The sequence below is a fragment of the Bufo bufo genome, chromosome 4 (assembly GCF_905171765.1).
Source record: "Bufo bufo chromosome 4, aBufBuf1.1, whole genome shotgun sequence".
NCBI classification, from domain to species: domain Eukaryota; kingdom Metazoa; phylum Chordata; class Amphibia; order Anura; family Bufonidae; genus Bufo; species Bufo bufo.
The window spans coordinates 267986307-268013814 of NC_053392.1; the positions used below are offsets into that span (position 1 = coordinate 267986307).

At 42.1% G+C, this 27508-nt stretch overlaps 1 protein-coding gene across 1 annotated transcript in view; it reads right to left on the bottom strand.

The window, feature by feature from the left end:
- Positions 1-27508, bottom strand: part of HMGCLL1 (3-hydroxymethyl-3-methylglutaryl-CoA lyase like 1) — a 262055-nt gene that overhangs the window by 86515 nt on the left and 148032 nt on the right. The window contains exons 7-8 of the mRNA XM_040426810.1: positions 18330-18393; positions 4188-4376 (exon numbers count right to left, since the gene is read on the bottom strand). Of these exons, the coding sequence (XP_040282744.1) occupies positions 4188-4376; positions 18330-18393 (253 nt within the window). The remainder of the gene's footprint in view (positions 1-4187; positions 4377-18329; positions 18394-27508) is intronic.

The window sequence follows — 27508 nt, forward strand, 5'->3', positions numbered from 1 at the left end:
CCTTCTTGTTGTCTTTTGGTGTTCCCCCCTATTACATATGTGACACTATAATCATTCATTTTAAAGAAAGGAATGTAATACTAGATTCATCGCTGCGCCCTCTCCAGCTGTTTAGACCCATAGCAACTGATATATATATATATATATATATACATATATATATATATATATATATATATATATATACACTCACACACATTCGAGTCACATTATTATCACCACCAGCTAATATTGGGAGTAACTGCTGTGTGCAACACAGACAACAGCTAGATGGGCTGGGAGTGACTAAATACGGTCCTGGTGGGTGGTCACAGGTATCTGCAGCCATGCTGACTGCATTAAATCCCTTAGCTGCTGGAGGGTTTGTGGGGGAGGATCCATAGAGTGAACATGACTATTGAGTTGGGCTCACAGATGCTCAGTTGGGTTCAAGTCTGGGGAATTAGGGGACCAGGACAGTACTTGGAAGTCTTGGTCATGCTTTTTCAACCATTAGGCATTTTTTACAGTGTGACATGTCAAATTGTCTTGCTGAAAAATCCCACCCATCCCAGGAAGACAATAAACATGTATGGGTGTATGTAATCTGCAAGGATGTTTATTGAAGTGATGCCCTGAGAAGCCAGTGCAGAGGATGGGAATGGTAATAGCCCTGATGGCTGTTGTTCCCTGGGTATGGGTGCAGTGAAAGATGATGAGGAATCAGGCCAAAAGTAAAAGAATAAATGTCTCTCTTTACTTATTGCAAAATAGGATTTGTAGTATACCCAACAGTAGTAGCATAAAGTGCTATTTCTCTCTCCACATGATGAGGTATGATGGTTGGCAAACTAGCTGATAATGGCACCTCTGGTATATCTTGCCGATGTCTCTCTTCCCTGAACTCCGGGCTAACAGCTGAAAGTTGGCATTTGTGGCTGTAGGTGTCCACTGGTTAAGAAGGGCTTTTATGAGTTGGCCATGTCTGGATATAACTGAGGTGTTGGGTGTCTGAGCCATAGCCTGGCACCTACAGCAGGGTCTGCATAATTGTGCTAGTTGGTCATTCTGCTGTAAATTCTGTGTAGTTTTTGGATCATTCAGTCTCTCTGGAGTAGTGGTCTCACAGATGAGCTAGTTCTATGGTCCCTAAGGTACTTAGAGCAGGAGCAATAGGATGTGCTTCCTAACCTCTCATTCTCCTAGCTAACACGCTTCCTCTTGACAGGCAATAGGACCAGACCTCTCCTACCAATGGGTGAGGAATTGGGTGGCTAGACCCATCCCTATGCCAACCATATCTCACCTGCTGGTGTACAGTGCAAATATGACAGAACATTACAAACATTACATAAACCAAACTTTGCCTGGGGTACAGGTCTGGGGTACTGCAGATTCACATCCAAATCAGTTGAGAGTGCCTTTCACATGGATGAATGGGACAAGAGAATGCCACAAAAACATTTGACAGACCATAATGTTACCACCACCAGCTTGTTTTCTTCCAGCAATGGTCGTAGGGTGTTTGTTCTCTGATGTTTCTTGCCTGACACGCCAATGTCCATCCATTCAATGAAGCACAAAACATGACTACACCTCAGCAGAGGTGTAGTTCTGATATTGCTATGAAAATTGAAGATTTTCTGCAGATTCAATTTCGTTAGCAGAGGAGCAGTGACCATCTGTCTACTTCAGAACCCCATACACAGTAGAGTTCACTTTACTCTACTGAGCCACTTTGTTCATTTTGGTGGTGAGCTGCTCCCCTTTAGCATGTCGGTCCACCCTCACAGTCCTTCATAGCCAATGTTCACCTCAATCTATCTCATGACACTTGACTTCCTTCATAAGTTACATGCTGCCAACATCGAAAGTAGAAAGTGGTCATAATAATTTTACTCGACTGTGCAGTATAGTTATTCAAACAGGTGCCACTTTTATCAATAAATCTAAATATTTGGAGACTGAGAAAAATGAATAGCATTTTCAAAATAGTCATGATTTATAATATAACAATAAAGTATAAAGAAAAAGTATCAAATTATAGGGAAACCATCAGTACTATGTTTGTTCCAACATTGCCCTCTAGCAGCTATAAAGTAGAACTACAACATTCCTCAAACATTCTATTGAATCATGCTTTAAACATCCATACCTATAAGCACTGAAAATTATTGTGAATAGAATAGCATGTATACAAAGAAACAGACTTTGGATTACAAGTTTGGATATAATTACAATTATAAAATAAAAGTATTGCATTGTGATATATAACAAAACACTTTGTATGATTTCTGCTATTTTCCATAGATCCTTCTAATATACCACATTCTTTATTTTTCCTTTAATATTCTTTTTTATTAAAGAATACATTTTTCACACCATTTATATGATGCAAAAAATGATTAGCGATGCTACTGATGGCATTTGCAAAGGACAGTGCCTGCTATAGATTGGTGCTTTAAATAGTATTATCCTACTCCTTTTAACTTGTGCTTGGGGTCCACAAAACCCATATTTGAAGGAACTTCCAGATTTTATACTTCCTATCTGATCATTTTTCAGTGTACATGGTGAACAGCACACATACAGGTTACAGGTTAGAGTCGGAGATTGGTAGTGCACTCTGCTGCCAGAGATAGAAAAGAAGAACATATATATGATTTTAAAATTTAGCAGGAGAGAAACAATTTGGGGAACATTTATTAAGACCGGTGTTTTAGATGCCGGCCTTATTAAGCCCTATACCTGTTGGTGGATCCGCCAGAGTTATGAAAAGGCGCTGGCCTTTACATGACTTTGACGGATCGACCGCCGCTTCCAAAGCTTCCTAGCTGTCTTACATTTAGACCATTTTCTACGCCTAAAACAGGCGTAGCAAATGAGACTTCCCACGTCACACCCACTTTTTTAGACCTGGCGTGAGTGGGAAAAAGTCGCAGATTGCCGTCTAAAGGACCTTTGCGCCGCAATCTTCACCAGAAATATGCCTAATATAGGCTTAATTCTGTTTAATAAACAAACACTTTTGTGTTGATCACTTAGAACTATACAGTTTTTTTTAACAAAGCTGATCCACTATTTCACTTTGAATGGGTTATTATTAAATACACCCCCTTTAATGTGAGACAACCTTCTTAAGACATAAAAATCCAAGCAGCAATTGGAATTAAGACTGTTTTCATTTATGTGATGTCGTTATTACTATTTCCGCCAGTTTGTTTGCTGTTTACTTATTTGCATATTCTGCCCAGCAACAGTGATGCATTAAAGAGGAGGAGCAGATGTCACATACACAACCATGGAGGAAATAATGGAATAAATATTCTCTGACTTCAATATCCCAGTATGCATGCCTAATACAATATTACAATTGTCAAATTTATTATGGAAAGTAGATAAAATAAAGCTTCTGTACGTCACACATTTACTTAAATGGGTTGTCCAAGTTATGAAAAAAATATATATACAGTATATCACAGTAAATCTGATGGTCAACAATATATAACTAAACTAAGCAAGTTTTCGGCAAAAAAAATATATTTTCTAATTTCCCTGGTTCTCTTCTGGCCCTTTTGTTTACTTGCAATAACAACAATGTCTGCCCCTCCCCCTGCTCTGCAAAGGGAGTGAATACAAGAGCTGCCCTGAGTGACATGTCTGCCTGCTGGGGGACTCAGCAGTATGTTGTATGTGTAAGACTACAAGTACCAGCTGTATAATGACACTGCTGATACACACACAGGATTTTCCCCCTGTCTATTCTTGTGCAATGCTCTGCAAAACTCCTCTGTCAGCTCCTGTGCCCAGCATTTGTCTCCTCACTGCCTGCAGCTACTCAGTAAAGCCTTCAGCCCTGAGTCTGTGCAGCTGAAAGGATTAAGAATCCAGGGAGATAACAGACGGCAAGTGCATAAAGGGGTGGTGGTGGGGGGCAGCACAGACTCATATCTGATCTCTCAGGCTTGTGGAGGAAACATTATCAGAGCAGGGAGAGAAGCTGACATCACAGGTCATATGACCCTCAGTGAAATCTGAGAAAGCAGCAACTGGAGATAAAGTAAGGATTGTCCTTACATTTGCCTAGTTGTACAAAGAACAAAAAAAAAACTCAGACAACATCTTTAAAGATTTTTTTTCTATACAAGGTATGTAATGTATCTGTGACATTGACATACATTCTTATATAATTAATAATTGAACTATACCTGCATGGCTGTAAGAATATTTGCCAGAGCTTGTCCATAAGTATCATGGCAATGAACAGCCAGGGCATGCACTGGAATCTCTTTCATAACGGCTTCCAGCATTTTTCTGATGCTGCCTGGTGTCCCAACTCCAATAGTGTCCCCAAGTGAGATCTCGTAGCAACCCATACTATACAGTCTTTTAGATACCTGAGTAAAATAACACAAGTTTTATTGTTTCACTAGTACCGGGCTTATGATATCATTGTTTTCTGCTATTTGTAAAGAAAGTGTTATATTAATTGACATGATGAACCTCATTAAAGAGATCACATTTAGTTTATTCTGAAATTGAAGAGACATTTACCAGACATCTTAGCATTAGTCTTAGTATTTTATGAAGGTACTGTTGCATATAACCAGACTACTGAGAGAAATTAGAGGAGGGCTTCTGTTAACAAATAGATACGAGCAAATTGGTTCTACATGAATTGAATTTGCATCACCTATAGCTAAGAAATTAAAGGGCTCTCATATAATCACAATTTTCCTGTGTGATCTTAGGGAGTCAGGGAGAGTCAGAAATCAATCAGGGACAGTCAGAAATCAATCAAGCTTATTGCCAGGAAAAGTGAAGGGAAAGGCTAGGATTCCAAAGAAGAATTGTGTGTGTTGTGTACAATAAAGAGAAGCATGGATGCTGACAGACAGGGAAAAGGGAGACAGAAGCTGTGGCTGCCTGTGCCTGCTATCAGAATTGCAGGTGCACCTCAAAAGCAGAGCTACCTGCAAGCAAATACTTTCACCCCCCCCCCCCATTTTTCCAGAAATCCATTTTTGTGGGGTTCAGTATAATTATGCAGGATATATATATACTGTATATATATATATATATATATATATATATATATATATTAGAAGAATTTCATTTAATGTTTCTGTGTGTCGTTAAAAGATAATGACAGTATCCCCATAACAGTGATCTCTACAGTATCCGGCCCTTTAACAATGACCTCCACAGTGACAGCCCCTTTAACAGTGATCTCCACAGTTCCTACCCCTTTTACAGTGACCTCCACAGTAGCCGCCCCTTTAACATTGACATCCACAGTGGCTATCCCTTTAACATTGACCTCCAAATTGTCTGCCCCTTTAACAGTGACCTCCACAGTGCCTGCCCCTTTAACAGTGACCTCTACAGCTCCCACCCCTTTAACAGTGACCACATCTTTAACAGTGACCTCCACAGTGCCTGCCCCTTTAACAGTGACCTCTACAGCTCCCACCCCTTTAACAGTGACCACATCTTTAACAGTGACCTTCACAGTGCCTGCCCCTTTAGCATTGACCACCCCTTTAACAGTGACCTTCATAGTGGCTGCCCCTTTAACAGTGAACTTCACAGTGCCCACCCCTTTGACAGTGAATTATACATTGGCCACACCTTTAACAGTGACCTCCACAGTGCCTGCCCCTTTAACAGTGACCTTCTAAGTACCTGCCCTTTTAACAGTGACCTCCACAGTGCCCGTCCCTTTAACAATGACCTCCACATTGCCTGTCCCTTTAATAGTGACCGACCCTTTAACAGTGACCTCCACAATGCCCACCCCTTTAACAGTGACCTCCACAGTGCCCACCACTTTAGCAATGACCTTCACAGTGCCCACCCCTTTAACATTGACCAACCCTTTAACAGTGACCTTAATAGTGGATGCCCCTTTAACAGTGACAATCACAGTTCCCGCCCCTTTAACAATGACTTCCACAGTGCAGGCCCCTTTAAAAGAGACCTCCACAGAACCCACCCCTTTAACAGTGACCGACCCTTTAACAGTGACCTCAACAGTGCCTGCCCCTTTAACAGTGACCACCACAGTGCCCGCCACTTTAACAATGACCTCCACAGTGTCCACCCCTTTAACATTCACCACCTGTTTAACAGTGAACTTAATAGTGACCGCCCCTTTAACAGTGACCTTAACAGTGCCAGATCCTTTAACAGTGACTTCCACAGTGCCTTCCCCTTTATCAGAGTCCTCCACAATGCTCACCCTTTTAACAGTGACCTCCACAGTGCCCGCCCCTTTAACAGTGACCACCCCTTTAACAATGACCTTCATAGTAGCCGCCCCTTTAACAGTGACTTCCACAGTGCCCGCCCCTTTAACAGTGACCTACACAGTGCCCACCCCTTTAACATTAACCACCCCTTTTAACAGTGACCTTCATAGTGGTCTCCCCTTTAACAATGACCTTCACAGTACCCGCCCCTTTAACAGTGACTTCCACAGTGCCCACCCCATTAACTGTGACCTCTGCAGTGCCTGCCCCTTAAACAGTGACCTCCACAGTGCCCGCCCCTTTAACAGTGACTCTGGCCAATCGCAGTGCCCGCTCCTGTGACCGCCCCTTTAACTGTGACCACTCCTTCACTGTGACCGCCCCTTTAACTGTGACTTTCACAGTGACCGCCCCTTTAACTGTGACTTTCACTGTGATCGCCCCTTTAACTGTGACTTTCACAGTGACCACCCCTTGAACTGTGACTTTCACTGTGACCGCCCCTTTAACTGACTTTCACTGTGATCACCCCTTTAACTGTGACTTTCACTGTGACCGCCCCTTTAAGCAGTAAAGAAATATGGCTGGGTTGTTATGGAAACCTGGAGTAAAACTGTGTTTATGGCAGTTGGGCTTTAAAGAGAAAGAATTGCAGGCTTGTATTTGGGGGGGGGCAATTTTTTTTGGAATATCTCAGTAACGGTACGTCTTAGAGAGCTGAGACCCGGTCTAAAACCTTCCCGGACACTTGATGTACCTGTGTGCCAAATTTGGTGAAGATCGGTCCAGTCGTTTGGTCGCGCATAAAGAACGTCTAGACAGACAGACAAACAGATAGACAGACAGACAGAAACTCATATATATATATATATATATATATATATACATACTGTGTATATATATATATATATATATATATATATATATATATACACACTCACCTAAAGAGTTATTAGGAACACCTGTTCTATTTCTCATTAATGCGATTATCTAGTCAACCAATCACATGGCAGTTGCTTCAATGCATGTAGGGTTGTGGTCCTGGTCAAGACAATCTCCTGAACTCTAAACTGAATGTCAGAATGGGAAAGAAAGGTGATTTAAGCAATTTTGAGCGTGGCATAGTTGTTGGTGCCAGACAGGCCGGTTCTGAGTATTTCACAATCTGCTCAGTTACTGGGATTTTCACACACAACCATTTCTAGGGTTTACAAAGAATGGTGTGAAAAGGGAAAAACATCCAGTATGCGGCAGTCCTGTGGGTGAAAATGCCTTGTTGATGCTAGAGGTCAGAGGAGAATGGGCCGACTGATTCAAGCTGATAGAAGAGCAACGTTGACTGAAATAACCACTCGTTACAACCGAGGTATGCAGCAAAGCATTTGTGAAGCCACAACATGCACAACCTTGAGGCGGATGGGCTTCAACAGCAGAAGACCCCACCGGGTACCACTCATCTCCACTACAAATAGGAAAAAGAGGCTACAATTTTCACGAGCTCACCAAAATTGGACTGTTGAAGACTGGAAAAATGGTTTCTTGAACATGACAATGAGTTCACTGTAGTAAAATGGCCCCCACAATCACCAGATCTCAACCCAATAGAGCATCTTTGGGATGTGGTGGAACGGGAGCTTGGTGCCCTGGATGTGCATCCCTCAAATCTCCATCAACTGCAAGATGCTATCCTATCAATATGGGCCAACATTTCTAAAGAATGCTATCAACACCTTGTTGAATCAATGACACATAGAATTAAGGCAGTTCTGAAGGCAAAAGGGGTCCAACGCCGTATTAGTATGGTGTTCCTAATAATTCTTTAGGTGAGTGTGTGTATATATATATATATATATATATATACAGTACAGACCAAAAGTTTGGACATACCTTCTCATTCAAAGAGTTTTCTTTATTTTCATGACTATGAAGGCATCAAAACTATGAATTAACACATGTGGAATTATATACATAACAAGCAAGTGTGAAACAACTGAAAATATGTCAAATTCTAGGTTCTTCAAAGTAGCCACCTTTTGCTTTGATTACTGCTTTGCACACTCTTGGCATTCTCTTGATGAGCTTCAAGAGGTAGTCCCCTGAAATGGTCTTCCAACAGTCTTGAAGGAGTTCCCAGAGATGCTTAGCACTTGTTGGCCCTTTTGCCTTCACTCTGCGGTCCAGCTCACCCCAAACCATCTCGATTGGGTTCAGGGACGGTGACTGTGGAGGCCAGGTCATCTGGCGCAGCACCCCATCACTCTCCTTCATGGTCAAATAGCCCTTACTTTCAAAGTTTTCCCAATTTTTTGGCTGACTGACTGACCTTCATTTCTTAAAGTAATGATGGCCACTCGTTTTTCTTTACTTAGCTGCTTTTTTCTTGCCATAATACAAATTCTAACAGTCTATTCAGTAGGACTATCAGCTGTGTATCCACCTGACTTCTCCTCAACGCAACTGATGGTCCCAACCCCATTTATAAGGCAAGAAATCCCACTTATTAAACCTGACAGGGCACACCTGTGAAGTGAAAACCATTTCAGGGGACTACCTCTTGAAGCTCATTAAGAGAATGCCAAGAGTGTGCAAAGCAGTAATCAAAGCAAAAGGTGGCTACTTTGAAGAACCTAGAATATGACATATTTTCAGTTGTTTCACACTTGTTTGTTATGTATATAATTCCACATGTGTTAATTCATAGTTTTGATGCCTTCAGTGTGAATCTACAATTTTCATAGTCATGAAAATAAAGAAAACTCTTTGAATGAGAAGGTGTGTCCAAACTTTTGGTCTGTACTCTATGTATATATATATATATATATATATATACACTGTATATAAGTATATGTATACACACATATACAACAGACAGAGGCCATGGTTCACAGCTCCCTTACCTAAGGCATTTCAGCACAGTGTGAATGAGTGATTATTACACTAAGAGTCAGTCACTTACATACAATGTGATCAAGATTGCTGCAGTAGACCTCCAGCCTTTGCTACTCACTGAGTTCGTCAATGTGGTGGTCACAGAGACAGACACTGGAAGGGCAATATAGAAACTTCTCTTGGCACCTGCTTCACATCCCTGCAGTGGCGCTGGCAACTAGGTAGCACGTGCCTGCCGCGCCAGAGTTCAGATAGGATGATGCTTCCCAGTGGCGTGCCTAGTGTGGTAAGTGAAAGGTCTGTGCGGCGCAATGCTTATAGCACAGACCTGTCACTTACCAGTAGGAAGAGCGCCCAGCCGGCCACAGACAGCGCAGATAAGTATAATGCTTCTAAAATTGCTAAATAACCATGGCAGCCAGGACTGCAGTAGCGTCCTGGCTGCCATGGTAACCGATCGGAGCCCCAGCGATTAAACTGGGACTCCGATCGGAACTCTCCGCTGCCACCAATGATGGGGGGGGGATTTTAGTTGGGACGGGGGAGAGGGGAGGCCACACTGGCCACTAATGAATTTAATACTGGGGAGGGAGGGGGGCCGCTCCTGAGGGGTTAATTGTGCGGTTCAGAACCCCCTGTAAGAAATCGGGTGCTGCCAGGCAGCAGGGGGCAGTTATGTACACAGTTCTTAGTATATTCTAACTTGAAGCGTCCCCATCACTATGGGAACACCTCTGTGTTAGAATATACTGTCGGATCTGAGTTTTCACGATGTAACTCAAATCCGATGGTATATTCTAACATAGAGGCGTTCCCATGGTGATGGGGACGCTTCAAGTTAAAATATACCATCGGATTGGAAAAAACTCCGATCCGATGGTGTATTAATAGGGACTCCTGACTTTACATTGAAAGTCAATGGGGGACGGATCCGTTTGCAATTGCACCATATTGTGTCAACGTCAAACGGATCCGTCCCCATTGACTTGCATTGTAAGTCAGGATGGATCCGTTTGGCTCCGCACGGCCAGGCGGACACCAAAACGCTGCAAGGTGTAACGGATCCAAACTGATGCATTCTGAACGGATCCTTATCCATTCAGAATGCATTGGGGATGAACGGATCCGTTCGGGGCCACTTGTGAGAGCCCTCAAACGGATCTCACAAGCGGAACACCAAACGCAAGTGTGAAAGTAGCCTTAAAGGGGTGGTCACTGTGAAAGTCAATGTTAAAGAGGCGGTCACTATGAAAGTCACTGTTAAAGGGGCGGTCACTGTGAAAGTCACTGTTAAAGGGGTGGCCATTGTAAAAGTCACTGCTTAAAGGGTAGTCACTGTAAAAGTCACTGTTAAAGGGGCAGTCACTGTGAAAGTCACTTTTTAAGGGGCCAGGCACTGTTGAGGTCTCTGTTACAGGGGCGGCCACTATGGAAGTCACTGTTAAAGGGGCGGGCACTGTAAAGGTCATTGTTAAAGGGGCGGCCACTATGAAGGTCACTGTTAAAGGGGTGGTCAATGCTAAAGGGGCGGTCACTGTTAAAGGGGCGGGCACTGTGGAGGTCACTGTTAAAGGGGCAGGCACTGTTAAAGGGGTGAGCACTGTTAAGGTCATTGTTAAAGGGGCTGTCACTGTTATGGTGGAAACTGTCGATATCTTTTTACGACACATGGAGACATAAAATGAAATAGATTAAATATACCCATGCGAAGCCAGGTCCTTCTGCTAGTCTCATATATATATATATATATATATATATATATATATTTAAAAAAAAAATGAGTTTCTGTCTATCTGTCTAGACGTCTGTCTGTTTGTGTGGACATTCTTTATGTGCAACTAAACGACTGGGCCGATCGTCACCAAATTTGGCACACAGGTATATCAGGTGTGTGGGAAGGTTTTAGACTTACAGTTCCTTAGATATTCCCAAAAAATTACCTGCATTAGCCAATAGAAGCCAGCAAGCCTGGTCCCTTATTAGCCAATAGAAGCTCACAGGTCCTACTCCAGGTTGCAATAACAACTGACCACAGGTTTTAGCAGTTCGCAGGACCTTAAATATTCAGTCATAGGACTATGACGGCACAACTACACTGCTACATGCATGGGGGGCAGGGGCCACTATTAAACGGACGGCCGCTGTGGAGTTCACTGTTAAAGGGGCGGGCACAGTGAAGGTCAATGTTAAAGTGGTGATCAATGTTAAAGGGGCGGGCACTGTGAAGGTCACTGTTAAAGGGGAAGGCACTGTGGAAGTCACTGTTAAAGGGGCGGGCACTATTAAAAGGATAGGCAATGTGAAGGTCACTGTTAAAGGGGTGATCAATGTTAAAGGGGCAGGCATTGTGCAGGTCACTGTTAAAAGGGTGGGCATTGTGGAGGTCACTGTTAAAGGGGCGGACAATGTGGAGGTCACTACTAAAGGAGCGGGCACTGTGGAAGTCTCTGTTAAAGGGGCGGGCACTGTGGAAGTCACTGTTAAAGGGGCAGGCACTGTAAAGGTCACTGTTAAAGGGGCAGGCCACTATGAAGTTCACTGTTAAAGGTTGTAGTCAATGTTAAAGGGGTGGGCCCTGTAGAGGTCACTGTTATGTGTAATACTGTTGATATCTTTTTAAGACACACAGAAAAATAAAATGAAATAGATGAAATATACCCGTGCGAAGCCGGGTCCTTCTGCTAGTAAAAAATAAATATCAAATAAATTATATAAAACAATATATAACTCCGTACTGCTTCCCTGGGGTTCCATGCCTCCTTTCCACACTGCAGCTCTGGATTGGGGACCCATTCAAGTGAATACGGCCATGGCCGGGCAACGTCTGTGTGCATGAGGCCTTAATTAGTTAATTAGTTATCTCAATACTGTTGCCAATATATATCAGTGTTTGGCCTCATGCACACGACCGTTGTGTGTTTTGCGGTCTGCAAACCGCAGATCTGCAAAACACGAATGGCATGGACAGCCTTTAATATAACTGCCTATTCTTGTCCGCAAAGACCGGACAAGAATAAGACATGTTATATTTTTTTTGCGGACCACGAAACGGAGCAACGGATGCGGATAGCACATGGAGTGCTGTCCTCATCTTTTGCGGTCCCATTGAAGTGAATGGGTCCGCATCCGAGCCGCCAAAACTGCGGCTCGGATGCGGACCAAAACAACGGCCATGTCCATGAGGCCTTTCCTGATTGTCTCCATAAATGTCACATCCTTCAACTTTTCCTTATCGCCTGATCTAAAGACCGTCTTATTCGACTTGAGAAAATCTTTTATATCAAGGTTATTCCAGGGATTTTGTTACAGAAGTACCTCACTATTTTTTTGGGGTACTGTACACACAAAAGTTAATGTAGTACATTCCTAAGCAGTTGTGTTGAAACAATCCCTCTCTCTCTTCACACCATATCCTCACTGTGCGGGTGACAGATAGTTCTCTATGTACAGTACAAGTGGTTTGTACACAGGTCAAAGATGCACCAACTTGTGATCTGATCTTCCCAGGGGTGGTAGGGCTGCTGAGTTATTTCCCTCCTCCAACACACACAAAGTGTAGAATCACCCTTATGGTAATACCAGTAGATTGTAATGAAATATTTTAGCACAGATGCACCACAACATAGGCTACTTCCAAAGTGGTAAGACCCCCCAACACATCTGACACTGATTACATTTTTTATCAACTTACCATCCCTAATTTTCATGGACACATTACTTTCAATAGAAACAGACATAATCAACATATTTGCACTTAATATGCAGAGCCATTTTCAAAATATAGTCATTTCTGATCCTATAAAAAGTATGAACTTTCAATGACTCAGATCATTTTACTTACAAATCAATATTTTCAGAGAATTCATCAATAACATTCCTCATTAGCATTCATCATCAATTAAATACATTGACATTCATGTCCATTACTGTGCCCATTAAGGTTTGTCCTGCTAGCCATCAATGGAAATAGTCAATATAGTACTTCATCTGTGTTAAACTTCAGCACAAAATGTTCCATTACTTACATACAGTTTATTTGTATATGCTGATTTTATAGATGAGGTCAAACTGCACTTGGGTTTCTGTCTCTGCTCACTTGTCCTCTTTGTAATTAAAAGAAAAAAGATACACAGCGCAACATAGCGCATAAACTGTAGCTGGAGAAGGGGGGCTATATTATGCTTACTTTGTAACGTTAAGCAATTCGGGCAAGGAGAATCGGCTGCAGCCAGGTATGGAGCTGGACATCCGTGACCATGGCTGGATAATATAGGGTGCAGAAAAAGAATCGGCGCTGTTGATATTCCAAAATTCCAAATTCATTAAGAAAAGGGCACACGACAACGCACTTCTATGTGGGCCACATTTTCCTCAGGCCACAAAACATGCTTGGCTGCTTTCACACTCCAGAGTGTACAACTCGCTTGTGTGAAAGCAGCCTTTGACATTTTAGAAAGGTGCTTCCACACAATTTTAGGGGGCTATTTTGGCTTGTAAAAAAACAGCATGACATTCATGTGGTTTTTAAGTGTTTTAACACAAGGTTTTTCTTCAAACATTTCAAGCTATAGAAACGACAACGGAAAAATCCCTGAAAAAGCAACACAATCAGAGAATGCTGCAATTTGAAAAAAAAAAGTACTCTAAACTTAGGCCTCTTTCACACGACTGTATGTATTTTGCTGTATTTTGCAGTCTGTTTTTCACGGATCCGTTGTTCCGTTTTTTTGTTTCCGTCGTGCTTCAGTTTCCGTTCCGTATTTCCGCAAAAACATCTCCGTATGGTTTCCGTATGCGATCCTTTTTTTTGGATCGCAAACAGAAGCAGAGAATTTGTAATCATTAGGCCTCATTCACACGACCGTATGGCTTTTTCAGTGTTTTGAAGTTCTTTTTTTCACTGATCCGTTGTTCCATTTTTGGTTTCCGTTGTGTTTATGATTCTGTTCCGTTTTTCCGTATGGCATATACAGTATACAGCAATTATATAGAAAAAATTGGGCTGGACATAACATTTTTAATAGATGGTTCCGCAAATATGGAACGGATACGGAAGACATACGGATGCATTTCCGTATGTGTTCCATTTTTTTGGCGGACCCATTGACTTGAATGGAGACACGGAATGGAGACGGCAATAATAGGACATGTTCTATCTTTCAATGAAACTTTTTTTTGCGGAACCTTTGAAATGAATGGTTCCGTATATGGACCGTATACGGAACGCAAAAGACGGCCCATAGACGGAAAAGAAAAGGTCATGTGAAAGAGGCCTTACTGTGAAGTTTGTAAACAGTAAACACATGGGCAAAGTGGGCATGGATCTGCAAAATACAGAGGACATAAGAATGTGTTCTGTATGCGGCCCCATTGACTTGAATGGATCGACTGAACGTTATTTGCGGACAATAATAGGACAAGTTCTATTTTGTAGCGGAACGGATATACAGAAATACGGAAACGGAATGCACATGGAGTACATTCAGTTTCCGGAAACAGAAAAAAAAATTGTGTGAAAGAGGCCTTAGGTAAAACTAATAAAAAGAATAAAAATGTAACATGTGGATGCTGTATTTTACAAAAAAACACTGCTTTTTGTGGAAAAAAAGCTATAGCACAGTATGTGAGCAGCACACTAAGTGAAGTAGCTATCGCCATGGAAAGCTAAATTATCTTGGTCTTTAATCTAGTACAAACTAGGAGTAGGGTTTGTGAATTTTCTTTTTTGTAAACTAAGATTTTGTCAAACTAGGAACATTTATTGTTGAGCACTTAAACACATTATGAGGGCTCCCTGTTCCTTAGGGCTCATGCACACGATCGTATGTATTTTGCGGTCCACAAAACACTGATACGCAAAAGATACAGATGTCTATGTCACATCCATATTGCATCCGTTTTTTTTGCAGAGCCATGCGTACATACGGAAATAGAATGCACATGGAATAATTTCCCTTTTTTTACAGACCCATTAAAGTGAATGGTTCTGCATACGGACCACAAAGAAATCAGAAAGGACACAGACAAAAAATACATTATATGTGGTATTGCTGTAATCATACTGATTTGGAAAATGAAAGTACCTGGTCAGTTATACCGTATAGGGAATGCCGTAAAAACAAAACCCGTAAAACTTGCAGAAATGTGTTTTTTTCCAATTTAACCCCATTTGGATTTTTTTCCAGCTCCCCACTATATCTCATGCAATATTTAATGGTGGAATTAGAATGTGCAACTTATCCCGCAAAAAACAAACCCTCCTACAGCTATGTGAACAGAAAAATAAAAAAGGTATCGCCCCTGAAAGGCAGGAAGTGAAAAACGTAAATGCAAAAATGAAAAACCTCCAGGGCTGAAAGGATTTAGCTTGTGTAATGGCACAATCATTTTAGTACCTGGCAAAATCATGTGCATTTTACTACAAATTTCATTGGTTTTTGCAACATGGTTTTGGCTGCACGACTTGTATAGGTGAAACAAGTTGAAGGAACAAGCGGCATTGAAAAACCACAGTAAGGCTACATGAACACGACTGTGGTGTGTTTTGCGGTCCGGAAATCGCGGATCCGCAAAACACGGATGGCGTCCGTGCGCGTTCCGCAATTTGCGGAACGGCTTGGGCAGCCTTTAATATAACTGCCTATTCTTGTCTGCAAAGCGCGGACAAGAATAGGACATGTTCTATTTTTTTTGTGGGGCCACGGAACGGAGCAACGGATGCGGACAGCACACGGAGTGCTGTCCGCATGTTTTGCGGCCCCATTGAAGTGAATGGGTCTGCATCCGAGCCTCCAAAACTGCGGCTCGGGTTGCGGACCAAAACAACGGCCGTGTGCATGAGGCCTAAGGGTGGGTTCAAATCTGCATTCTGGATTCCGTTATGGCTTTCCATTATAACATGGTTATAACAGAAAATAACGGAATCCATAAGACGGAAGTCAAAACACAAGCCTTAAGAGGCATTCCGTTTTGATCCGTCTTAGGCCTCATGCACACGACCGTTTTTTTCCCCCGTTTACTGGCCGTTTTTTGCGTTCCGTATACGGTCCGTATACGGAACCATTCATTTCAATGGTTCCGCAAAAAAAATGGAATGTACTCCGTATGCATTCAGTTTCCGTATTTCCGTTTTTCTGTTCTGTTTAAAGATAGAACATGTCCTATTATTGCCCGCAAATCACGTTCTGTGGCTCCATTCAAGTCAATGGGTCCGCAAAAAAACAGAACACATACGGAAATGCATCCGTATGTCTTCCGTTTCCGTTCCGTTTTTTGCGGTACCATCTATTGAAAATGTTATGCCCAGCCCAATTTTATCTATGTAATTACTGTATACTGTATATGCCATACGGAAAAACGGAACAGAAACGGAAACACAACGGAAACAAAAAACAGAACAACGGATCCGTGAAAAACGGACCGCAAAACACTGAAAAGCCATACGGTCGTGTGCAGGAGGCCTTAATAGAAGTCTATGGGAATCATAACGGATCCATCTGGGTCCCGTTATGGAAGATGGAAAACAAAGTCCTTTTTTCTCTGTTCTGCATAACGGAAACCAGACGCATCCGTTAGACTTCTATTAAGATGGAAAGTAAAACGGAATGCCTTTTAAAGGCTTCCGTTTTGCATTCCGTCATAATACAAGCCTATGGGCAGCATAACGGATCGATCCTTCCATCTTATGGATTCCGTTATTTTCCGTTATAACCATTTTATAACGGAATCCAGAACGCAGATGTGAATCCACCCTAAATTGTGCATGGTTTTTCTGAATAGTAATTAGTAAAGCTGCAAAAAGATGATTTCATTTAGCACAAGTGAAAGCTTTTTTTTTTTTAATGCTACCTTCACACTAGCGGTAGCATTCAACGGCAGGCTGTTCCGGTGGGGGAACAGCCTGACGGATCCGTGCTACCGCTAGTGCACCATGCCACCGGAAGTTCGCTCCAACCCCATTCACTATAATGGGGTTGGGCCGGAGGTTCGTCCGCAGCATGGCAAACATGCCGAGAGGTGGCCGGAATAAAACTATGACGTGCTGCAGTTTTATTCCGGCTGCCTCCGGCCTGGCCCCATTATAGTGAATGGGGCCGGAGCGGACTTCCGGCAGCACGGTGCGCCTTAACAGCCTGCCGGAGAAGGCTGCCGCTAGTGTGAAAGTTGCCTAACTCAAGTGACCAGACCTGATTACCAGATTCCTAGGGATTACCATCCTACTGTATTATTCCTGTAATTGAAATCATATACCCATCTAAACCAATTGGTAGGTGTTAGGGTATGTTCTGATGGGGCAAATTTGTTGCAGACATTTTCATCCTGACTTGTGACATTTTTCTGCACTTTCATGTTTTTATAGCATTTTTTTTTAGGTAAAACATCAGTTCCAGATGTTAGCTGAAGGTCTATGAAAAATATGTAGCTCAGGACTCACAGCATTTTATTTTTTGTTTTTTGCTAATTATGTGGCTTTTTTTTTTAGCTTTCTGGGTTCTCTTAAAAAAGGCAGCATGCTGTAGCTGTTGGCAATTTTTTTTAGGCGCTTTCACATCACCTTCGCTATATCCAGAAAACACCATGAAGAAAACTGGCACGACACATTGAAAAACTGCCTCAAAACTGCCGCAGCAAATAAAACAGATCGTCTTTTTACTGGTAAAAAAAACTAAAAGAAAAAACAGAAACAAATTTGTGTGTAGGGATCCATACTGGGATATTTCTCCAACTGGGGCATGGATATCTGCAAGCTCCTTTCAAATGAAATGGACAATTGCAGAAATTTCGACAACTCTTTTGTGCAAGAACATATACTTAATCATGCCCAGAATCTGCGGGAAACATTGCAAAGATTGCTGCCTCTATATTATAATACAATAATATTTTACTGTATGTATTATTTATTTCTGGACGCTTATATAGCAGCAACATAATCAGCAGTGGCAACGCTCACACCAGTCCCCGACCTCAGTGGGGTTTATAATCTAATTTCTTTATCCCAAACACACTCTCTAGGGACATTTTTATAAGATGCAATTAACATGTCAATTTGTTAATGAAGAGGATACCATAGTTCCTGAAGGGAACCCACTCAAGGACTTATGTAAATGTGGTCCTTAGTATGAATTGAACCCTGGACCCCAGTGCTGCGAGACAAGAGTACTAACATTATTAGCAGTACAAATAAATGTTCTACTATAAACTGAATCTTACCTCGGCTACTTTATGAGCTTCAATGTTTCCTTCATATGGGCAACCAACTACACAAGATACATACCTGAAAAACAAATACTGTATATGTCAAATAAAATATTTGAACAATAACAGACTCTTTATTAACCCCATAAGGACCTTGACCTTTTACACCTTAAGGACCAGGCCATTTTTTGCAAACTGACATGTGTCACTTTATGTGGTAATGACTTTAAAACACTTGTATTTATCCAGGCCTTTCTGAGATTGTTTTTCTAGTCACATATTGTACAGTAATTCATGACAGTGGTAAAATTGAGTCAAAACATTTCATTTTTATTTATAAAAAAATAACACATTTACCCAAAATTTTGAAAAATTTGCAAATTTGCAAATTTTTATTTCTCTACTTTTATAATAGATAGTAATAACTCCAAAAATAGTTATTACTTTACATTCCCCATATGTCTACTTCATGTTTGAATCATTTTGTGAGTGCCATTTTATATTTGGGGACGTTAGAAGGCTTAGAAGTTTAGATACAAATTTTTCAGAAAATTTACAAAACCCACTTTTTAAGGACCAGTTCAGGTCTGAAGTCACTTTGTGAGGCTTACATAATAGAAACCACCCAGAAATGACCCCATTTTAGAAACTACACCCCTCAAGGTATTTAAAACTGATTTTTACAAACTTTGTTTACCCTTTAGGTGTTCCACAAGAATTAATGGAAAATGGAGATGAAATTTCAGAATTTAACTTTTTTGGCAGATTTTCCATTTTAATAAATTTGTTGCCGCTAAGAAAGCAAGGGTTAACAGCCAAACAAAATTCAATATTTATTGCCCAGATATGTGGTCGTAAACTGCTGTACGGGCACACGGCAGGGCCGCAGAAGGAATGGAACACCATATGGTTTTTGGAAGGCAGATTTCACTGGGATCATTTTAAGTTGCCATGTCACATTTGAAGAACCCTTGATGCACCCCTAGAGTAGAAACTCCAAAAAAGACCCTATTTTGGAAACTATGGGATAAGGTGGCAGTTTGGTTAGTACTATTTTAGGGTACATATGATTTTTGGTTGCTCTATATTAATTTTCTGTAAAGCAAGGTAACAACAAATTGCTGTTTTAGCACAGTTTTAATTTTTTTGTTTTTTACATTGTTCATCTGACAGGTTAGATCATGTGGTATTTAGAGCAGGTTGTTATGGATGCGTCAATACCTAATATGTCAACTTTTTTTATTTATTTCACTTAAGCACAATAAAAGCAGTTTTGAAGCAAAAAAAAATCACATTTTAGTGAGTCCATTGTCTGAGAGTGACAGCTTTTTATTTTTTGACCGATTGTCTTAGGTAGGGGTTTATTTTTTGCGAGATGAGGTGATCGTTTGATTGAAACTATTTAGGGGGCATATGCCTTTTTGATCACTTGGTGTTGCAATTTTTGTGATGTAAGGTGACAAAAAATGGCTTTTTTATACTGTTTTTACATTTTATTCTTTTACGGTGTTCACCTGAGGTGTTAGTTCATGTGATATTTTTATATAGCAGGTTCTTACGAACACAGCTATACCTAATATATATACTTTTTTAATTTATTTAAGTTTTACACAATAACAGCATTTTCTAAACAAAAAAAATCATGTTTTAGCGTCTCCATATTCTGAGAGCCATGGTTTTGTTTATTTTTTGGGCGATTGTCATAGGTAGGGTCTTATTTTTTGTGGGATGAGATGAGAGTTTGAATGGTACTATTTTGGGGTGCCTATGACTTTTTGATTGCTTGGTATTACACTTTTTGTGATGTAAGGTGACAAAAAAAGGCTTTTTTTATACTTTTTTTCATTTTTTTTAATGGTGTTTACCTGAGGGGTTAGTTCATGTGAAATTTTTATACAGCAGGGTCTTATGGATGCGGTGATACCTAATATGTATACTTTTTTATTTATTTAAGTTTTACACAATAACAGCATTTTTGAAAAAAAATAAAATATCATGGTGTTGTGTCTCCATAGTCTGAGAGCCATAGTTTTTTTTTTTTGGGCGATTGTCTTAGGTAGAATATCATTTTTAGCGGGATGAGATGACGGTTTGATTGGTACTATTTTAGGGTGCGCATGAATTTTTTTATTGCTTGGTATTACACTTTATGTGATGTGAGGTGATAAAAAAAAGGCTTTTTTGACATCGTTTTTTTTTTTTTGACGGTGTTCACCTGAGGGGTTAGGTCATGTGATATCTTTATAGAGCAGGTCGTTACGGACGTGGCAATACCTAATATGTATACATTTTTTTATTTATTTAAGTTTTACACAATAACATCATTTTAAAAAAATAAATCATGTTTTAGTGTCTTCATATTCTGAGAGCCATAGTTTTTTTTAATTTTTTGGGCGATTGTCTTAAGTAGAATATAATTTTTGGAGGAATGAGATTATGGTTTGATTTCTACTATTTTGGGGGTGCATATTACTTTTTGATAGCTTTCTATTACACTTTTTGTGATGTAAGGTGACAAAAAATGGCTTTTGACCCTTTTTTTTTTTTACGGTGTTCACCTGAGGGGTTAGGTCATGTGGTATTTGTATAGAGCAGGCTGTTACGGATGTGGCGAATCTGGCGATACTTAATATGTCTCCTTTTTTTTATTTTTTATATTTAACACAATAAAAGCGTTTTTGAAAAAAAAAATCCTGTTTTAGTGTCTCCATAGTCTGGGAGCTATAGTATTTATATTTTTTGGGTGATTGTCTTAGGTGGGGCTTATTTTTTGTGGAATGAGATTACGGTTTGATTGGCACCATTTTGGGGTGCATATTACTTTTTGATCGCATTCTATTGCACATTTTGTGATGTAAGGTGACAAAAAATGGCTTTTGACACCTTTTTTATTTTTATTTTTTACAGTGTTCACCTGAGGGGTTAGGTCATGTGGTATTTTTATAGAGCAGGTTGTTACGGATGCGGAAAATCCGGCGATACCTAATATGTCTACTTTTTATTTTTTTTACATTTAACACAATAAAAGCATTTTTGAAACAAAAAAAATCCAGTTTTAGTGTCTCAATAGTCTGAGAGCCATAGTATTTTTACTTTTTGAGCGATTGTCTTAGGTGGGACTCATTTTTGTGGGATGAGGTGACGGTTAGATTGGTACTATTTTGGGGGGCTTACGCCTTTTTGATTGCTTGATGTTACACTTTTAGTGATGTAAGATGACAAAAAATGTTTTTTTAGCACAGTTTTTATTAAAAAAAATTTGACAGTGTTCACCTGAGATATTTATATAGAGCCGATCGATATGGACATGGCGATACCTAATATGCCTACTTTTTTTCCGTATTTAAAAAAAAATAATTTTAAGGATGCTTTTTTTTTACTTGAAACGTTAAAAAAAAATTGATTTTTTTTTTGTCTCACTCTGGGACTTCAACATTACAGGGTCTGATGCCTGTTTCATTGCAGCACAATACATCTGTATTGTACTGCATTGACTATCAGTGTATGGCTTATTGCACACGACAGTATATTTTCACGGTCCGCAAAACGGGGTCCCGTTTTTCCGTGATCCGTGACCGTTTTTTCGTCCGTGGGTCTTCCTTGATTTTTGGAGGATCCTCGGACATGAAAAAAAAGTCGTTTTGGTGTCCGCCTGGCCGTGCGGAGCCAAACGGATCCGTCCTGAATTACAATGCAAGTCAATGGGGACGGATCCGTTTGACGTTGACACAATATGGTGCCATTTCAAACGGATCCGTCCCCATTGACTTTCAATGTAAAGTCTGGAGTCCCTTTTATACCATCGGATCGGAGTTTTCTCCAATCCGATGGTATATTTTAACTTGAAGCGTCCCCATCACCATGGGAACGCCTCTATGTTAGAATATACTGTCGGATATGAGTTAGATCGTGAAACCTCATTTCCGACAGTATATTCTAACACAGAGGCGTTCCCATGGTGATGGGGACGCTTCTAGTTAGAATATACTACAAACTGTGTACATGACTGCCCCCTGCTGCCTAGCAGTATCCGATCTCTTACAGGGGGCCGTGATCAGCACAATTAACCCCTCAGGTGCCGCACCTGAAGGGGTTAATTGTACTATCATATCCCCCTGTAAGAGATCAGGGCTGCCAGGCAGCAGGGGGCAGACCCCCCCCCCCCTCCCCAGTTTGAATATCATTGGTGGCCAGTGCGGCCCCCCCCCCCTTCCTCCCTCTATTGTAATAATTCGTTGGTGGCCAGTGCGGCCCCCCCCCTTCCTCCCTCTATTGTAATAATTCGTTGGTGGCACAGTGTGCGCCCCCCCCCCCCCCTTCCTCCCTCTATTGTAATAAATCGTTGGTGGCACAGTGTGCACCCCCCCCTTCCTCCCTCTATTGTAATAAATCGTTGGTGGCACAGTGTGCGCCCCCCATCGGCCCCCCCTCCCTCTATAGCATTAACAACATTGGTGGCCAGTGTGCAGCCTCCCATCCCCCCCCCCCGATCATTGGTGGCAGCGGGTTACTAGCAATAGTACAATAGTAAAAGATTCATACTTACCTGGGAGCTGCGATTTTCGTGTCCGGCCGGGAGCTCCTCCTACTGGTAAGTGACAGTTCATTTAGCAATGCGCCGCACAGACCCTGTCACTTACCAGTAGGTGGAGCTCCCGGCCGGACACGAACATCGCAGCAGCAGCCAGCAGCAGGTAAGTATGAATCTTCTACTATTGTACTATTGCTAAGTAACCATGGCAACCAGGACTGTAGTAGCGTCCTGGTTGCCATGGTTACCGATCGGAGCCCCAGCGATTAAACTGGGACTCCGATCGGAACTCCGCTGCCACCAATGATGGGGGGGGGGGGGGAGATGGGAGGCCGCACACTGGCTAACAATGTTGTTAATGCTATAGAGGGAGGGGGGGCCGATGGAGGGCGCACACTGTGCCACCAACGAATTATTACAATAGAGGGAGGGAGGGGGGGGGCGCACACTGTGCCACCAACGAATAATTACAATAGAGGGAGGGGGGGGCCGCTCTGGCCACCAACCTATTATTACAATAGAGGGGGGGGGGTCGCACTGGCCACCAATGATATTCAAACTGGGGAGGGGGGGAGGGTCTGCCCCCTGCTGCCTGGCAGCCCTGATCTCTTACAGGGGGATATGATAGTACAATTAACCCATTCAGGTGCCGCACCTGAAGGGGTTAATTGTGCTGATCACGGCCCCCTGTAAGAGATCGGGTGCTGCCAGGCAGCAGGGGGCAGTCTTGTACACAGTTTGTAGTGTATTCTAACTAGAAGCGTCCCCATCACCATGGGAACGCTTCTGTGTTAGAATATACTGTCGGTTCTGAGTTTTCACGAAGTGAAAACTCAGCTTATGAAAAAGCTTTTATGCAGACGGATCTTCGGATCCGTCTGTATAAAAAGTAACCTACGGCCACGGATCACGGACACGGATGCCAATCTTGTGTGCATCCGTGTTCTTTCACGGACCCATTGACTTGAATGGGTCCGTGAACCGTTGGCCGTGAAAAAAATAGGACAGGTCATATTTTTTTCACGGCCAGGAAACACGGATCTCGGATGCGGCTGCAAAACGGTGCATTTTCCGTTTTTTCCACGGACCCATTGAAAGTCATGGGGTCCGCGAAAAAAAATGGAAAACGGCACAACGGCCACGGGTGCACACAACGGTCGTGTGAAAGAGGCCTATTACACAGTGCAATACACAGATAGTTTGCCTATGAGACCCAGCCTGGGTCTCATAGGCCTCCGTATATGCCGGGCCCCAAGGCCTTGGAATGTCTAGGGGCTGCTATGGCTATGGCTATGTCTAGGACCCGATGGCTAAAGTGAGGGAGCGCAAACCTCCCATATGCCGCGGTTATCACCGATGCTGGTGGATGCAGCAGGGATCCGGCAGTCAGTAACAGCCGGATCTCTGCCGCTGATCGCAGCACCGCACGTGGGGGAAGAGAAGGACAGCAGGATGAGAATTCTCGTCCTGGGTCTTTAAGGAGTTAATAGTTAGCTATTGTTTATTGAATTTACAGCGGTGACATCATCGCAGGTACTTTTGCAGGTCCTGCGTAAAGAATATAGAAGACACTGCGGCAGCTCGATCAAGTGGATGAGGTAAGTTTTGTTTGTTTTTTACCCCTAAATGGCGATATTTTTTTTGCATTCTGTCTTAAGAATGCTATCATTTTCCACAATAACCATGTTATAACTGAAAATAATAAAATCACCCGAACACTTTTTTACTGAAGTCCGGGTTCGGGTCCGGCTACCCGAATTCGTAAAGTTTGGTACGAACTCGAACTTTACAGATGAGCGAACCCGAACTGCAATCTAGAGGTTAATAAACATTAGGTCTTCATCAGTATCTGATTTATGGGAGTCAGACACCCAGGACCTAGCGCTGCGGCTTTCTCTCTGCTCACCAAGCACAGCTTTGTACACCATATAGTGGCTGTGCTTGGTATTGCAGCTCAGCCCTATTCACATTAATGGGGCTGAGTTGTGCCTAAGCCACATAACTAACAAAGGTGATGTCACATGGCGAAGGAAAAGCTGAGAGAAGCCTGTGGCACTATTATAATTGCTGTGCTTTCTCAGCTGATCGATGGGGTTCCTGGAATCAGTAAAGATTTCTCGGAAAACCCTTTTAATCTATTGCCATATAAGTACATTTTTGGCTATTATACATCTTATCGGTCACTCTGATACTTAGGGCTCATGCACATGATCGTTGTTGTTTTGCGGTCCGTTTTACATGGACCCGTTGTTCTGTATATGAGGGTTTTTTTTTCTCTGATTTAAGTACTCTTCTGTTTTGTTATTCCACAAAACATATCCGTATGGTTTCCGTTTTTTTGCGGATCGGAAACGGAAACAGTAACTTATTAATCACCAAACACATGAGCAATATGGGCTGGACATAGCATTTCTACAGTATGGATCTGCAAAATACGGATCAAATATGAATGACATACGGATGTGTTCCGTGTGCGTTCCGTAATTTTTGCGGACCCGTTGACTTGAATGGGGCCTCGGACCGTGATTTGCAGACAATAATAGGACTAGTACTACTTTTTTGCGGAACGGAAATACGGAAAGGGAATGCACATGGAGTACCTTGCGTTGTTTTTGCGGACCCATTGAAGTGAATGGTTCCGCATACGGTCCGCAAAAAAAAATGAATTGAAGCGAGAAGAAAATACGTTTGTGTGTATGAGCCCTTAGTAGGTAAGGGGATGTGCCTCCAGGCCTTAGGCCCCTTTCAGACAAACAATACGGGTTTAGTTCTGGATGCGTTCAGTTAAAAATGCGTGATTTTGCAGGCAAGTTCAGTCAGTTTTGTCTGCGATTGCGTTCAGTTTTTTCCGCGCGGTTGCAATAGGTTTCAATGCGTTTTTCACGTGCGTGACAAAAAAACTGAAGGTTTACAAACAACATCTCTTAGCAACCATCAGTGAAAAATGCATCGCATCCGCACGTGCTTGCGGATGCAATGCGTTTTTCACTGAAGCCCCATTCACTTTTTTGGGGCCAGGGCTGCATGAAAAACATAGAATATAGAACATGCTGCAATTTTCACGCAACGCAGAACTGATGCGTGACAAAAAAACCTGCTTATGTACACAGACCCATTGAAATGAATGGGTCCGGATTCAGTGTGGATGGTATGCATTCGCATCACACATTGCACCCGCGTGAAAAACTCGCTCGTCTGAGAGGGGCCTTATTGTAAATAGAAAGGACCTCACGGGACACACCCAGAGAGAGACTCCATACACCTGATATCTGCCTAATTCTTTGTCACTCTCTCTGGTGACATGGATTTCTCCCAGTCACCAGGGCCGGTACAAGGCAGGGGCCGAAGGAGCGGGTGCCCTGGGCGCTACCATTTGCGGACAGGAGGGGGGCGCAGGTGAAGTGCCAGCAGCAGTGGCGTCGCCAGGGGGGGGGCCAGAGGGGGCCACGGCCCCCCCTACATCATGCTGTGCCCCCCCAACTAAAATGACCCCCCCCCCCCCAAGTGAGCAGCCGCCGCCGTGCACAGGGAGATGAGCGCTTCCATTGCGCTCATCTCCATTGTAAACTGTCTGTGCCAGCGGAGGTGCAGGGGAGGGAGAGGCGTGTCCCTTCCCTTTCCTCTGATAGGCTGCAGGCAGGCACCGAAGTGGAGGAGAGGCCCCGCCCCCTAATTACTCCTGTTTACCTTTCTAAAGCTAAAGGACCTTTGATGATGTCATCACAGGTCCTGTAAGGGAACTGCACAGTGTAAAGTGTAGTTCCCAGGTTAGAACAGTGCATCTGCCAGGACCTGTGATGACATCATCTTCAACATCACAGGTCCTGCAGAATCTAGCAAAGGAACTGCACCAAAAATGGTGTAGTTCCTAGGTTTCAAAGGTACATCTGCCAGGACCTGTGATGACATCATCACAGGTCCTTCAACCCCTAACAGCAAGTATTAAAAGTTCACAAGCAGCTCTGTATTGATCCATACAGACTGGAATGGAGAGGTAAGAGGAGGTCCTCCACTTTTCATCATTTACCCCCCCCCCCCTCCATGCCCTGTTTTTACTCATTGCTCACTCATGTATACTACTTCAGACAGTTACCACTACCTCATGTACCTCACAGTGACTATAATGCATAACTGACCACATATTTCTATAAACACTGCATCTACAGTATTATACCTTCTATGTGTCACATCAATACACTGCTCTGTATATATATATATATATATATATATATATATACACACACATACATGCACACACACTGCATATATTACACAGTATTATACATGCAATATGTACAGATATATAGTATATACCGCAGTGCACTGATATGTGAGGTATGAGGTATAATAGATGCTGTGTGTACAGATATCAGTACACTTCTGTATATACTATATATGTGAGGTACGAGGTATAATAGATGCAGTGTGTACAGATATATAGTATATACAGCAGTGTACTGATATGTGAGGTACGAGGTGTCAATACACTGCTGTATTTACTATATACCTGTACACACTGCATCTATTATACCTCGTACCTCACATATTACACTACTGTATATACTGTATACACTGCATATATTATACCCCGTACCTCACATATCAGTACACTGCTGTATATACTATATACCTGTACACACTGCATCTATTATACCTCGTACCT